Source organism: Trichechus manatus, unplaced genomic scaffold (assembly GCF_000243295.1).
Source record: "Trichechus manatus latirostris isolate Lorelei unplaced genomic scaffold, TriManLat1.0 scaffold00155, whole genome shotgun sequence".
NCBI classification, from domain to species: Eukaryota; Metazoa; Chordata; class Mammalia; order Sirenia; family Trichechidae; genus Trichechus; species Trichechus manatus.
In genome coordinates this window covers 3,900,634-3,915,909 of record NW_004444091.1, presented here as the reverse complement: position 1 = coordinate 3,915,909, position 15,276 = coordinate 3,900,634, and the positions used below count along the sequence as shown (strand labels likewise).

The 15,276-nt window shown below is 54.9% G+C and overlaps 1 protein-coding gene across 6 annotated transcripts in view; it reads left to right on the top strand.

Moving 5' to 3' along the window:
* MYO1G (myosin IG) overlaps window positions 1–15,276 on the top strand; it is a 35,219-nt gene that overhangs the window by 6,924 nt on the left and 13,019 nt on the right. For 2 of the 6 annotated variants that reach the window (XM_023740462.1, XM_023740460.1), the window contains 15 exons: window positions 113–337; window positions 437–582; window positions 1,026–1,140; window positions 1,464–1,634; window positions 1,901–1,971; window positions 3,264–3,338; window positions 3,526–3,658; window positions 4,482–4,648; window positions 4,942–5,149; window positions 6,700–6,923; window positions 7,447–7,591; window positions 8,276–8,380; window positions 8,659–8,772; window positions 9,900–10,054; window positions 10,152–10,505. In XM_023740462.1, the coding sequence (XP_023596230.1) occupies window positions 113–337; window positions 437–582; window positions 1,026–1,140; window positions 1,464–1,634; window positions 1,901–1,971; window positions 3,264–3,338; window positions 3,526–3,658; window positions 4,482–4,648; window positions 4,942–5,149; window positions 6,700–6,923; window positions 7,447–7,591; window positions 8,276–8,380; window positions 8,659–8,772; window positions 9,900–10,054; window positions 10,152–10,308 (2,211 nt within the window). In that variant the 3' untranslated portion in view covers window positions 10,309–10,505. Of the gene's footprint in view, window positions 1–112; window positions 338–436; window positions 583–1,025; window positions 1,141–1,463; window positions 1,635–1,900; window positions 1,972–3,263; window positions 3,339–3,525; window positions 3,659–4,481; window positions 4,649–4,941; window positions 5,150–6,699; window positions 6,924–7,446; window positions 7,592–8,275; window positions 8,381–8,658; window positions 8,773–9,899; window positions 10,055–10,151; window positions 10,508–15,276 lie in introns of those variants that run through there. The other 4 variants (XM_023740461.1, XM_012558289.2, XM_023740459.1 and 1 more) reach the window with 4 other exon arrangements.

Here is a 15,276-nt window from a genome sequence, read left to right as displayed (position 1 = left end):
GCACAAGCCATGGCTCCACCCCTTCCATCTCCCTTGCCTTCTCTTCCTCCCCCACCCAGAGGGGTGCAGGCTTCATTGGCCTGTACTCTGTTTATGGTTCTCCCATTACCAGGGAAACATTGAGTTTGTGGAGACAAAGGAGGAGGGGCCAGAGAAGGGGGGCCTAGTGGTGGCCGAGGAGGTGCTGGTGGACCACGTGGCTGAACTGACGGCTACACCCCGGGACCTGGTGCTCCGCTCCCTGCTGGCCCGCACAGTGGCCTCGGGGGGCAGGGAGCTCATTGAGAAGGCCCACTCCACAGCTGAGGCCTGCTATGCCCGGGACGCCTGTGCCAAGGTACCTGGGTGGAGGAGGTAGGAGGGGACCTCCAGAGGGCCTTCCTGGAGGGGCAAGGCCAGAGGAGCAAGCAGCAGCCTCCCCTCCCTCCACCCCCAGGCGGTGTACCAGCGGCTGTTTGAGTGGATTGTAAACAAGATTAACAGTATCATGGAAGCCCGAGGCCGGGACCCTCGGCTCCACGGCAAGGACACAGTCATCGGCGTGCTGGACATCTATGGCTTCGAGGTGTTCCCTGTCAACAGGTGGCCCAGCCAACCACATCCCACCTCTGACCCCAAACCTCATGGCTTCAAGCCTCCTCTTCTGCCTTGGTCCCAGGGGAGCTTAGCAGGGAAGTGGGGTACCTGGCTTCTCCCCTAGTGGGTCCCAGGGCCAAGAGCCATCGCCCTCTCTATGCCTGTCTCTGCAGTGCCACCGCCCAGTGATGCCCTGTGCCTTCTTTTCAATGGTGGGCAGGGTCTCAGAAAGCCCAAGACGGCTAAGTGTCAGGGCCCTCTTCCCCCACAGGCCTCCAAATCCACTCCAGAGCGAGTGCTGGAGGCAGGATGAGGCCTAGTGGGGGGGTCTCAGCACCCGATCTCTCAGTCAGCTGCAGGGAGATGTTTGGGGGAGGCAGTCCATAAGCAGTAAAAGCCCCCTGGCAGGCTTGAAGGGGGGATCTCTGAAAGTCCCACCTCAACCCCAGCTTCGAGCAGTTCTGCATTAACTACTGCAATGAGAAGCTCCAGCAGCTGTTCATCCAGCTCATCCTGAAGCAGGAGCAAGAGGAGTACCAGCGTGAGGGCATCGCCTGGCAGAGCGTGAGTGCGCTGGGACACGGGCCGCCCACCAGGCACGGGGGCATCCGCCTGCTCTTGGCCCTGGAGGATAGAGTGCAGCATGCAGGGTAGAGGGCACAGATGGAGGGCTGTGTGGAGGACGAGGGGCATTTACAGCAGGGCCATAGGAACCTCCCTGTGGTCAGTGGCCTGTGGGCTGGCTCTTGCTGCCCTGGCAGGGAGTGAGCACTATGCCAGGGCACGCAGTGTGTGCGGGTGGCACTGGAGCAGAGAGTGGCTGGAGGGATGGGTGGAGAGAGGCTGGCGTCCCTGAGGCCCTCCCATGCTTGCCCCACTACCCCCAGATCGACTACTTCAACAATGCAGCCATCGTGGAGCTGGTGGAGCGGCCCCCCCGGGGCATCCTGGCAGTGCTGGATGAGGCCTGCAGCTCCGCGGGCACCATCACTGACCGCATCTTCCTACAGACCTTGGACACCCACCATCGGCACCACCCACACTATTCCAGCCGCCAGGTGCCCACCCCCGCCTCTCCCTGGGTGGGGGGTGGCAGGACCTCAAAGGCAGGACAGCCTCTTGCTCATGGGGTGGACGCCCCTCTCCTGGCTGCCCCTCCGATCGCACCCTGGTTTGTCCCAGGCTGAGCGCAGTGTCCAGGGTGGGCATGCAGCCACCATGCTGTCTTAGTCTCGGTGGGGCCTGGTGGGTCACTCTGGCAGCCTCCTGTGCCCCCACGCTCTCCCCACACCTTTTGTGCTTAACCTCAGGCCTGTTCCCACAGCTCTGCCCCACAGACAAAAGCATGGAGTTTGGCCGAGACTTCCGAATCAAGCACTATGCGGGGAATGTCACGTAAGGGCCTTCTACCCCACCTCAGTCCCTAAGCCCCCTTCCCTACTTGCTAGCATCCATTCCTCTGTGTAATGGGGCAGAAGTGCTCCAGGGGAGGAGGGGTGAAATGTGACTTAATTGCCCCTTCTCTTCCCCCTTTTTATCTTTTTTTAAGAAACTGAAAACATGCCCTCCACCAGATTTGCAAGTTAAGAACATGAAATAGGGTTTTTAAGATAGAGGTTCTCAGTCCTGGCTGCACAATACATAGAATCTTCTGGGGGCTTTTAAAAAACACCCATGTCTGGGACCCACCCAGACGAATGGAATCAGCATCCGTGTGTGTTGGCGGGACAGCCAGGGCTCCTGGGAGCAGCTTACCAAACCAACACGCACTGGAGCCATCCTGTTAAATGCAGGCCAGTGGGGTGGGCAAGATTCTGCATTTCTAACAAGCTCCCAGGTGAGGCCTGCACTGCTGGTCCACGAACCACACCCAGAGCATCCTTCTGATTCTGCCATTATTGTTATTATTATTCATTTACCTGTTGGACCCTTCACTCCAAAGAGAATCTTTGGTGACTCACAGAGAGAGGTACATGTGTCTAACATGTCCTTTACAAGGATGAGAAATAGAGTAGATGATGATGATGAAGCATGCAGAAGTCAGATCACTTTACAAAATCCATACCCAAAGTCTTTACAGATGTGGAGGTTGAACCAAAATGTTGGCTCTGAGCTTTCTAGCAGGCAAAGCCTAGGATAAGACTGTGATTCTGAGGTTCTCAGTGCCGAAGGATTAAGATAGACAATGACTCAGGAATTCCTGGTAATCATTGCAGTTGCTGATATTTACTGAAACTCAACAGGCACTGTACTGAGCATTTGTATTGAGGCACAGAGAGATTAAGTAACTATCTTGTCCAAAGTCACACAGCGTGTAAACGGCAGAGCTAGGAATCAGCGCTAGGACATTTGGCTCTACAGTCATGTGCTTAAATGCTCTATTCATCTCCCAGGAAAGAAACATCTCTTGAGGGAGTCTTAAGTTATAAGAGAGAAGGTAGGAGTGAGAGAGAAAGGAGAGAAGGACCTGAGAGAAGGAATAGAGGTGCTAACACAGAGGGCAGATGGCAGCAGGGAGAAGGGGAGACCGACCCACGAGAATGAGAGGCAGGTGGGAGGAGGGAGATGGGTCAGTGCTTCGAGTGGCCCGTGGCCCGCCTGCCTGCCCAGCCCGTCTTGCCCTGTGCCCACTGCACCTGGCCAGGCAGCTGACTCCTTCCTTCCCTCACCGCCCCTGGCCCCTGCAGGTACTCTGTGGAGGGTTTCATTGACAAGAACCGAGATTTCCTCTTTCAGGACTTCAAGCGGCTGCTGTACAACAGGTGAGTGTGTGTGCCCAAGGGAGAGCATTCATGGACTCACGGGGCCTCCCAAGACTGTGGGGCCTGCCTCCCACATTTTGTGGGTACAGAGATGGGCTGAAAGCTCACGGCTATACAGTACATGAATGGCAGGGTGGGGGAGGTGGCTGCTCTCCTGGAGGAGCTGGCACGCAGCCTGTGTCTGCAGTGTGGACCCCACCCTGCGGGCCATGTGGCCAGATGGACAGCAGGACATCACAGAGGTGACAAAGCGCCCCCTGACAGCCGGCACACTCTTCAAGAGCTCCATGGTAGCCCTGGTGGAAAACCTGGCTTCCAAGGTATGGACATCCAGCCCCCACCCCAGATCCTTCTCTCTGAGGCTCCACTGCCTCGGCTCAGGCTGAGCCTTTCATCCGACTCCAGGTGGAGGTCCCCCCACTCCCCGCACAGGTTCAGCCATCCAGGCTCGGGGCTAGACTGGGCTCCACGTCATTCGCCTTGTAAAGAGTAGAGAGCAGAGCTGGCATTGGAACCCTGGCCTTCCCTGGCCTCATTGCCTCTTGGGTGGTGAGGGGCTAGAGGAGACCCTGCTCTGAGTTGGTACCCCAGCCCAGCACCTGCCAAGAGCCACCAGGGACAGGAAACTGGCATGAACTTCCTTTGGGAGCTTCATGCCCAAAGCCAGAGTGGGGGGAGGCGGGGCTCATGGCAGGGCTGAGTTAGACAGTAGAGCAGCCATCCGACTCCTTGGGCCCCTCCATGAGGCAGAGGTAGGGCTGGTAGTGGAGACACCACCCCTTCACCCTGCTCATGGCCCCTCCTGTCCTCTGGCTGCCCCTCCAGTGGCTTTGTTCTACCCATGATCTGCCTTACCCCCAGCTCCCCTCCTGATCTCAGCCCTTCTGCCCCCCACCCCTCCCCTCTCCTGAATGAGCTGGGCGTCCCCCCTCCCAATGGTGAGCCTCCTCTCCACCCTATTGGTGGCAGCATGGCACTGGACCACAGGGGTGGCCTGAGTTCCCAGCTCGGCAGTCTCAGGCTGTGAAATCAGCTCTTACCCTACCCCATGGGTGCTGTGGTGGGGGCAGGGCAGGGCACTAGCTGGGTGCTCTTCCCTGGGCCCTGCGTCGAGTTCCCTCTGTCCCTGGCCATGTCCTGCAGGAGCCTTACTACGTACGCTGCATCAAGCCCAATGAGGAAAAGGTGGCCGGGAGGCTGGACGAGGGCCACTGCCGCCACCAGGTTGCATACCTCGGGCTATTGGAGAATGTGAGGGTCCGCAGAGCTGGCTTTGCATCCCGCCAGCCCTACTCCCGATTCCTGCTCAGGTACCAGCCCCTCGCCTGCCTGCTCCATTCCCTGGCCTCTCCTGAATGTATGGAGGCCCCAGGCCCTGGATGCCCTGCTCTCACCTCCGGGGACCACACTTCCTGTGGAATCTGAGGGGTGGGCCCAGATGGTCTCCATTGCAGCGCTTCTCAGACTTCAGCACAGCCAGCACCGCGTGGCTGCTGACCTCAGACACTACCAACGTTTGCCAGAGACGTGTGCAGACAGAAGTCTCCAGGCCGTCCTCCTTAAGGGCCTGGCTTCTCACTGCCCCTTGTCCATGCGGTGACAGGTACAAGATGACCTGTGAATACACTTGGCCCAACCACCTGCTGGGCTCGGACAGGGCAGCTGTGAGTGCCCTCCTAGAGCAGCACGGGCTGCAGGGGGACGTGGCCTTTGGCCACAGCAAGCTGTTCATCCGCTCACCCCAAACCTTGGTAACGCTGGAGCAGAGCCGGGCCCACCTCATCCCCATCATCGTGCTCCTGCTGCAAAAGGTGAGGGCCGCAGGACATGGGCTACCCGGGGCAGGGAAATACTGCAGCCGTCCCTCTGGTTGCAAGAGACAGAACTCCAGCTGACTTAGGCACAAGTATGGGTACAGTTCAAGTGACTACAAAACCCTGTTGGCCACAGCCTCAGGCTCGGCTGAGTTCACTTACTCAAAGTTTCAGGAATCCAGCTTGCTTTCCTTCTTCTCTCCTTCCCTCCTCCTTTCTTTCCTTCCTTCCCATGCTCAGGGAAGAATGTTAAATAGCATACTGAGCCCACATCCCCAGCTTCGCCAGCATCGCCTCTGGTCAGCATAATTTGCTTATGCACCTGTGATTTTTAAGCAAATCATCTCATCCATAATCACTACCAAAAGGATAGGGTTCTTCTTCCTCTCCCCATAACTTTTTATTTTGAAAAATTTCAAACCTACGGAAAAGTTGAAAGAATAGCACTATAAGTAAGCATGTACCGTTCAGTTGGATACCTACAAATTGTGAGTATGCATGTACCGTTCAGTTGGATACCTACAATTGCTCTTTATTTCCCTCTATACACACACATGTGTATAGACTGATATTTTTTCTGAACCATATAAAGTAAGTTGCAGATACCAAGACACTCCTAAGTCCTTCAGTGGACATATGCTAAGAACAACGACATCATCCTTTATAACCATAATAGCATGAGCACATTCGAGAAATTTAACACTGATAAAATCATAGCCTATATGTCTGAATATATAATATGTAGGCCATATTCAAATTTCCCCAATTGTGCCAATATTATCCATTACAATTTTTAAAATCCAGAATCCAGTCAATAATCACACATGGTATTTGGTTATCTCTTTTATCTCCTCTAACATACAGAGATTATTTTAACATAATACCATTATCACGGTTTAAAAAGTTAACACTGATTGGTTGTTCTCACCTAATATCCACTCAGTATTCAGACTTGGCCAGTTGTCTCATAATTGTTTTTTGGTTCATTCACATCAGGGTCCTCATGACGGCACACACTGCAAGCGACTGCTTCGTTGCTTGTCTTTTCCGTCTTTAGGTTTCCCTGGCTGTCTGCCTGGTCCGTTTCGCAGTCTGGTTTTTGAGGGCTACAACCTTGTGTCTGTGTCTTGTTCCTCTGTCTCGGGGTCTCCTGGGGGTGGGTAGTTAGATCTAGATGGGTAAGACTCAATGTTAACTTGTCGGCAATTGCCCCTCCTGGGTAAAGCTCCTCCATCTGCCTCTTGCTCTGTTCTCACGGTGTGTTCTTCTTGGGTGGCCTGGGCAGTGTCAGGCCTGTGTGGCCCAAGCTTAAGAAGGACAGGAAGGCTTCTGGGCCACTTGTCCATCCACTAGCCAATCTGGGGGTGGGGGGAAATATGGCTCTGGGAGGCCAAGAGGTGGCCCTGCTGCCCCCGGCCAGCCGCAGCAAATGGAGACATGCGACGGTGTTCTCGGGAAAGGGGAGAACAGAGGACTGTCAGGGGACCCAGGCTGGCACCTGGGGAGGCTTGGGCCTGCGGGGCCTAACCTGAGCTCGGTCCTTGCAGGCGTGGAGGGGCACCCTGGCCCGGCGGCACTGCCGGCGCCTGCGGGCCGTTTACACCATCATGCGGTGGTTCCGGCGGCACAAGGTGCGCGCCCACCTGGTGGAGCTCCAGCAGCATTTCCAGGCCGCGCGGCAGCCTCCACTCTATGGTCGAGACCTCACCTGGCCCCCGGCGCCTGCAGTGCTGCAGCCATTCCAGGACACCTGCCAAGCGCTTTTCTGCAGGTACCACCTTCTGTACCCTATTCCCAAACACCTCCTTCCCTCCTTCCTACCCTCACAGTGACCTGCTAAGTAGACTCGGCTAGCCCACCTTATAAGTGAGAACACTGCTGCCTGAGGCACCACTGCCTCTGGACTGTTTTCGGGGATTTGGAGGTGGGTGCAGGCCTCGCTCCCCTAGCAGGGGTTGAGGGCTGCCGACTGCAGACGGGGGTGGCTAGGTGGGGAAACTGCACTTGAGCAGGGCCTTGAGGGCTGAGTAGTTCTCTGGTGAGGGCAGCCAAGAGAACAGTGCTCAGAGGTCTCAGGCCATGTGGGTCTCAGGGCACGTGGGTCAGGGCATGTGGGGCTGAGACCTGAGAGGCTGCAGTGGATTCCCCCTGTGGGTGAGGGGCTGTGGAGGGCACTGGGTATAGGAGTGGGGTGTGGGCTGTGGGTAGGACTAAGGGGAAAGGCAGGATGGGGAGGGGACAGCTCGGGGTCCTCTGACCCCAGGCATCTATCTGGCTGCCCCTCCCTCTCCCAGGTGGCGGGCCCGGCAGCTGGTGAAGAACATCCCCCCTTCAGATATGGCCCAGATCAAGGCCAAGGTGGCCGCCATGGGGTTACTGCAGGGGCTGCGCCAGGACTGGGGCTGTCGGCGGGCCTGGGTCCGCGACTACCTGTCCTCTGTGAGTATCAGGCAGGACCAGGCCAAGAAGGCCCCCAGGCCAAGAGTGTGCATCTCCTTGCACCCAGCTGACCTCTCCTCAGGCATCTGAATATCTTGATCCCGCTGCCCTGCTTCTACCACCCCTACCTCCCCACACGTAGGAGGAAGGCTTTATTGATCCTCCCGCTTAGGCCCAGCTGCACCCCACCCTGGCCCAGGCCTTGCACCTGTCACTCCCTTTAGTCCTCAAGCTGTGAATTGGGCGTCCTGGTCTTGTTCTGCAGGTGGGGTGATGTGTGCAGAAGGCGTGGGGCTGGTTACTGGGTCTGCCTTCACGGCCAGTGCTGCCCCGGCTACACGCTGCCCAATGCCAGGCTTGAGGTGCAGCTGCTGGGTGGGGGTGGGGGCCTGGAGGGCAAGGGGAAAGAGGGAACAGCCCAGACCTGTGGTGCCCAGACTTCCAGAGATCGACAGGATCTGTGTCCCTTGCCTCACTGTGGGAGGAAACCACATTGCAGGGTCTGGCTGAGCAAGGTTCCCAGTGACCCTTGGTTTCCTGAGGTGAAGAGCAGGTGGTCAATGAGTCATGAGCTGTCGCTCTATGAGCATGGTTGACACAGGCAGACTTTTTGTCTTGATCCCGAGTTGGGTCATAAGACCCCACCCCAAGCAGTGCACCCCTCTCCCACCCATCTGTCCTCAGGCCACCGACAATCCCACAGCCTCAGGCCTCTTCGCTCAGCGGTTGCAGACCCTCCGGGAGAAGGACGGCTTTGGGGCTGTACTCTTTTCTAGCCATGTCCGCAAGGTCAGAAGCTGGCGTGGGGAGAATGGTGGGCATGGGGAAGGTCCAGGAGGATCCCTCAGCCCACAGTCCAGCTCAGGAGTTCCACAGCTGCTCCTGAAACCTTAGAAACCGTCAGCTGCAGCCCAGTCAGGGAGGAAGCTGGCCAGGGAGGGGAGGCAGCAAGGCCCAGACATGAGTCCTTACTTAAGGCTGGGGCCCCGCTAGCTGTACTGCTGGCAGGCCCCTGGCTCCTGGGCAGGCCTGGCAGGGACAGCTGTACCTTGTCATCTCTCCTGCAGGTGAACCGCTTCCTCAAGAGCCGGGACCGGGCACTCCTGCTCACAGACCACCACTTGTACAAGCTGGAGCCGGGCAAGCAGTACCGGGTGATGCGGGCCGTGCCTCTCCAGGCAGTAAGCCACAGCGGCTGGGAAGGGGGTGCCGGGGCAGGGGCTGGGGCTGGGGCAGAGCAGCTGTGCAGTCCCACGGGGCATTGGGCCTGCTGGGCCTTGGGAGGGCAGACCGGAGAGTAGTGAGTTTCTAAAACGCAGCCCAGATCCCATCACTTCTCTGCTGGAAACCCTGCGGTGGTGTCCCATTGCTTGTGGAAGAAAATGTGTACTCCTGTCTGTGTGGTCAGCCCAGCACCATTAGCCATGCCAGTGCGGCCTCCTCTTACCCACACTTGCTCTGGATTCCACTTTGCATCTGCAAGCTCTCTGCAACTGGAAGCTTTCCCCCATTTCCATGCCAGCATACACCCAGGCCCAGCTGCTTCTTTGGGGACATTTTTCCTGATGCCTCTGGGTTGGGTGCGCGTTTACTCTGCCTCTCTCTTGTGGACTCATTTGCCCCTCGGATCACAATTTCTTGTGGCCATGACTTCTCTCTCACAGGACAGAAGCTCCCTGAGGACAGGGGTCAGGACCTGAGGGCAGGGTCAGGACTTGAGGGCAGGGATCAGAAACTGAGGGCAGAGGTCAGGACCTGAGGGCAGAGGTTTACCTTTCAGTTCCTACAGTTCAGTGCATCCCTATCATGTCAATCAAAAGGGTCTTTAGAGTTGCACTGTCTAATATGGTGGCCACTAGCCACGTGTGGTTATTTAAATTAAAATTAATTAAAATTTAAAATCCAATTCCTCAGTTGCACTAGCCCATTTCAAGTATTCAATAGCCACATGTGACCTGTGGCCGCCCTATTGGACCTTGGGAAATAGAACCTTCCATCATCGCAGAGTTCTGAGCGCTGCGCTGCGCTAGTGGGTGCCTTGGCCCCCCTCTTCGTAGGTAGAGACCCTGACCCCGAGAGGGAAGGTGACGGTTGAGGATGACAGTGGAGCAGTGGACACTCAGTGAGGGAGCATCCTGTGTGAGGCTCAGGAAAGGCTTTCCAGGCGGGGTGCAGGATGGGCCTGGTGGGTGCCTGGGCCGAGGGAGGTGGGCGGGGCCTGGACGGGGCGATGCACAGAGGCAGGACAGCAGGGCAGGGCACTGGGCGCACGGGGCTTCCGGCACTCCTGACCTGAGCCTACGCTCAGGTGACTGGGGTGAGCGTGACCAGTGGGAAGGACCAGCTGGTGGTGCTACACACCCGAGGTCAGGATGACCTGGTTGTCTGTCTGCACCGCACCCGGCCGGAGCTGGACAACCGCGTTGGGGAGCTAGTGGGCGTGCTGGCCGCGCACTGCCAGGGGTGAGTCCTGGGCAGGGAGGGGCCGGGAGGGACCGGGAGCCCTGCTCTCGTCCTGCCCTCGCCCTGACCTCTCTCCTCTCCCCCGGCCCCACTTCAGGGAGGGCCGGGTCCTGGAGGTCCGTGTCTCTGACTGCATCTCCCTGAGCCAGCGTGGAGCTCGGCGCCTCGTCTCCGTGGAGGTCAAGCCCGAGCAGCCAGTGCCCGATTTCCGTTGCAGCCGTGCTGGCTTCACCCTTCTCTGGCCGAGCCGCTGAGCTGGCTCCCCACTGGCTCACTGCACAAATAAAGTCTCTTGTCCACTTCTGGTGTGGGCCTTGTGCCTCTAGTATACATGGGCAATTATCCCTCCACTCCCACCTGGACAGAACACCCCTGTGGTCCAGGTGTGCCTGCTCTGTGTGGACTGCCTGTGACCTTGGTGAATGCAAAGCACCTACTGACCCACTGTGGGGTCACCTTGAACTGGGGGAGGAGGGGTGGGCATAGCAAGACCCTGCCCCTGGGGCCTGGCCTGGTCTGGTGTGAGAGAGGCGCATCATCTCTGTGAAATGAGGTCCTTTGAGACTGCCCCATCCTGACAGCAGTCATCCCTTTCCCTTTCCACACCCTCCCAGAGGGAGGGCTCCTGGCCTGTTCCTGTCGGCCTGGTGAAGGCTGGGGTTCTGGGCCCGTCAGGTGGTGGCGGTGGGCGGAAGAGCTCCCTGGGGAAAATCCAAAAGTGGCCACCATACGCAGAAGGTAGGTACAGACAGAAGAAAGAGGCAGACCAGGTTGAATAAGCAGTCTAAGATTTATTATGGGGAAAACTTACATACAAGGTGAGGTCCTGAGCAGCAGAAGCATGGGCAGATCTTTGTGCTACTGCCCCGAGCTCCAGAGATTATACAGAGGAGCTAATGTGCTTGTTGAAAGTGAAAAGGATTTGAAGCACTTACTGATGAAGTTCAAAGACTACAGCCTTCAGTATGGCTTACACCTCAACGTGAAGAAAACAAAAATCCTCACAATGGGACCAATAAGCAACATCATGATAAACGGAGAAAAGATTGAAGTTGTCAAGGATTTCATTTTACTTGGATCCACAATCAACACTCATGGAAGCAGGAGTCAAGAAATCAAACGATGTATTGCCGTTAGGCAAATCTGCTGCAAAAGACCTCTTTAAAGTATTAAAAAGCAAAGATGTCACTTTGAGGACTAAGGTATGCCTGACCCAGGCCAAGGTATTTTCATTTGCCTCACATGCATGGGAAAGCTGGGCAATGAATAAGGAAAACTGAAGAAGAACTGATGCCTTTGAATTACGGTATTTGCAAAGAATATTGAATACACCATGGACTGCCAGAAGAATAAACAAATCTGTCTTGGAAGAAGTACAGCCAGAATGCTCCTTAGAAGCAAGGAAGGCAAGACTTCGTCTCACATACTTTGGACATGTTATCCGGAGGGACCAGTCCCTGGAGAAGGACATCATGCTTGGTAAAGTAGAGGGTCAGCAAAAGAGAGGAAGGCCCTCAAGGAGAAGGACTGGCACAGTGGCTGCAACAATGGGCTCAAACATAGCAATAATTGTAAGGATGGTGCAGTACTGGGCCGAGGGAGGTGGGCGGGGCCTGGACGGGGCGATGCACAGAGGCAGGACAGCAGGGCAGGGCACTGGGCGCACGGGGCTTCCGGCACTCCTGACCTGAGCCTACGCTCAGGTGACTGGGGTGAGCGTGACCAGTGGGAAGGACCAGCTGGTGGTGCTACACACCCGAGGTCAGGATGACCTGGTTGTCTGTCTGCACCGCACCCGGCCGGAGCTGGACAACCGCGTTGGGGAGCTAGTGGGCGTGCTGGCCGCGCACTGCCAGGGGTGAGTTTCTGTGTTGTACATAGGGTCACTATGAGTTGGAACCGACTTGAAGGCACCTAACAACATAACAACAACAACATGGGTTTGTCATGTAACCTCCCTTCCGTCAAGTCCAAAATGTCCAGATGTTATCATTTGGATCTGGGTTCCTTCAAGGATATTATGTTCTTTGGTCTCCTATTCATTTTTGGGAATGGAGGCATTTGCCAGGACTGTAGTCAGCTTTAGGACTGGAGGCAGCTTGCAGGTCCTGGATCCGTCATGTCCTCATTTGTCCTGGAGGGAACAGAGCAGGCCTGCTGGCTGGCTCTAGGTGGTGCTGCCGGGCAGTGATGCAGTGTGAGGTACCCGTCTCAGCTGCCCAGTGTAGGATATTGGGGTGCAGGTGTCTGAGGCCATGGAAACCTACTTCTGAGACAGAGGGGACCACAGCAGTACCCAGACATCCTAGCACTGGGGAACAGGACTTTGTACCTGAGGTTCCACAGGGCAGGCACCCGGAAAGTAGTACAGTCATGAGCCTCCCTCTCCTCCTTCCATGGGCACTCACCTCTGTGCTCACAGCTGCTTCTTCCCTCTCTTTTTTGGGCCACCCTATCTTCATGGCTTCCCTCGCTTGGTTGTACAATGTTGGTGAGGGGAGAGGTCTCTGTCTCCATGGTCTCAAGGTGTGACATCTGAGGACTCAGAACTGTCCCGGTCCTTCTCCTGTGCTTCTCCGTGTCACTGTGGCTGAGTCTCCCCAGGTGGCTGATACTAGGTCACATCTGCCATGCAGGTCATGTCTGGCTGTCCTGTGCCCTGGGCGCTTGGCATACCCAGCAACCAGATAGCATCTCCCAGAGTCTCCCCAGGGTCTGGTGGCCTCAGGACTCCTCAGGTGGCCTCCCTCGCAGAGTAACCAGAAGTGAAAGGGTTCACATGTTCCTTCTATCTTGAAGTCCTAAACTGTCTTTGCAGACCACCTCTGGCAGGGGTGCTGATCAGGAAGCCCGTCGGCTTCTGCTTGCTGTTTGCCCAGTCCTCCTTTGTACACTGGTGGGCATGGAGAATCCAGACCTCTTCTGAGGCTCTCCCTCCCCAAGCCCTTTTGTCTTATAACTGTGCCTACTCCCTCCCAGACAGGAAGCCCAGGTGTCTTAGTCATCTAGTGCTGCTATAACAGAAATACCACAAGTGAATGGCTTTAACAAACAGAAATTTATTCTCTCACAGTCTAGTAGGCTAGAAGTCCAATTCAGGCCATCAGCTTCAGGGGAAGGCTTTGTCTCTCGGCTCTGGAGGAAGGTCCTTCTCATCAATCTTCCCCAGGACTAGGAGCTTCTCCGCGCAGGAAACCTGGGTCCAAAGGATGCACTCAGCTCCCAGTGCCGCTTTCTTGGTGGTATGAGGTCCCCCACTCTCTGCTTGCTTCCCTTTCATCTCTTGTAAGATAAAAGGTGGTATAGGCCACACCCCAGGGAAACTCCTTTACACTGGATCAGGGATGTGACCTTGGTAAGGGTGTTACAATCCTACCCTGATCCTCTTTAATATAACCTAATCTTGTCTCACTAACCACAGGCAGAGATTAGGATTTACAACACATGGGAAAATTACAATCACAAAATGGAGGACAACCACACAATACTGGGAATCATGGCCTAACCAAGTTGACACATATTTTTGGGGGACACAATTTGATCCATGACACCAGGTAACACAACATGTCTCTAGTCTATTGTCATGGTTTGTTTAGTCTCAGTCTTACTGCCCAGCAGGTGGTCTCAGAAGCTCACCACTGTAGCTTTTGGTTCTAGTGCCCAGGATGGCCTCAGGGTGGGCATTCCGGGATCATTCACTGACCAGCTGAATGAAAATGTTTGCTAATGGTACCTCAGCAGGGAAAGCCACCTACCAGTGAAAAAATGAAAACAAATAGGCTCAGGCCTTAGAGAGAAAGGGTCAATTAAGCACAGAGAGGGGTTATCCATGGGGTGCTGTGTCCCCAGGGGAGCCTAGGCTACTTTGCAGGGCCCAAAGTATCTCTCCTGGTCCTTAGGGTCTGCAGGGGCATCAGGGCCCTCCTGACCCAGCCCGGTACCTGGCACAGCCAGCCCCTTATCTCTTAACAGGGCTTCCTTCCTGCAGAAGGGTGCCAGTTTTTCAGTCTTTGGTTTTGATCTGCTGAGGCTGGGAAGTTTTCATATTAAGAGTTTGATTCTGGAAGTCCTAGCCAGAGCAGTTGGGCTAGAAAAGAAAAAAAAAAGGTATCCAAATTGGGAAGGAGGAAGTAAAACTACTTCTTTTTGCAGATGATGTGATCTTATAGAATCTACAAGAAATGAATTCAGCAAAGTGGCAGGGTACAAGATCAACACACAAAAATCAGTCAGGTTTCTATACATCAGCAGTGAGCAAGCTGAAAAGAAAATTAAGGAAACATTACTGTTTACAGTAGCATCTAAAAGAAAAAGTACTTACGAATAAATTTTCTTTTCTTTTTTAATTTTTTTATTGTACTTTAGGTAAAGGTTTACAGAACAAATATTTTCTAATCAAACAGTCAGTACACATATTGTTTTATAACATTGGTTAACAACCCCATGACATGTCAACACGCTCCCTTCTCGGCCTTGGAGGACCTTTTTTTTGCTGAAAATATACACAGCCAAAAATACACCATTTCAAAAATTTTTACATGTACAATTCAGTGATGTTGATTACATTCTTCCAGTTGTGCTGCTATTCTCACTTTAGATGAAGGTTTACAGAAGAAAATAGTTTCTCATTAAACAGTACACATATTGCCCTATGACAATGGTTAAGAACCTCACTACATGTCAACACTGTCCTTACTAAACCTTGGGTTCCCTGTCACCAGCTTTCCTGTCCCCTTCTGCCTTTAGTCCTTATCCCTGGACTGCTGTGCCTCATTAGTCCCGTTTTGTTTTATGGGGCTGTCCAATCCCCAGCTGAACGGTGAACCACGGGAGGGACTTGACCACTGAGCTAAAAGGGTGTCCGGGGGCCATACTCTTGGGGTTTCTCCAGTCTCTTTGAGGCCAGTAAATCTGGTATTTTTTTTGTGTTAGAATTTTGTTCCACATCCTTCTCCAGCTCTGTCCAGAACTCTCTGTTGTGATCCCGGTCACAGCAGTCAGTGGTGGTAGCCAGGCACCATCTAGTGGTGCTGGACTCAGTCCGGTGGAGGCCTTGGTAGCTGTGGTCCATTAGTCCTTTGGACTAATCTTTCTCTTGTATCCTATTCTCTTCATTCTCCCTAGCTCCCGAAGGGGTGAGGCCAGTGGAATATCTTAGAAGGCTGCTCACAGGCTTTTAAGACCCCAGACGCTACTCACCAAGGTAGAATGTAGAACATTGT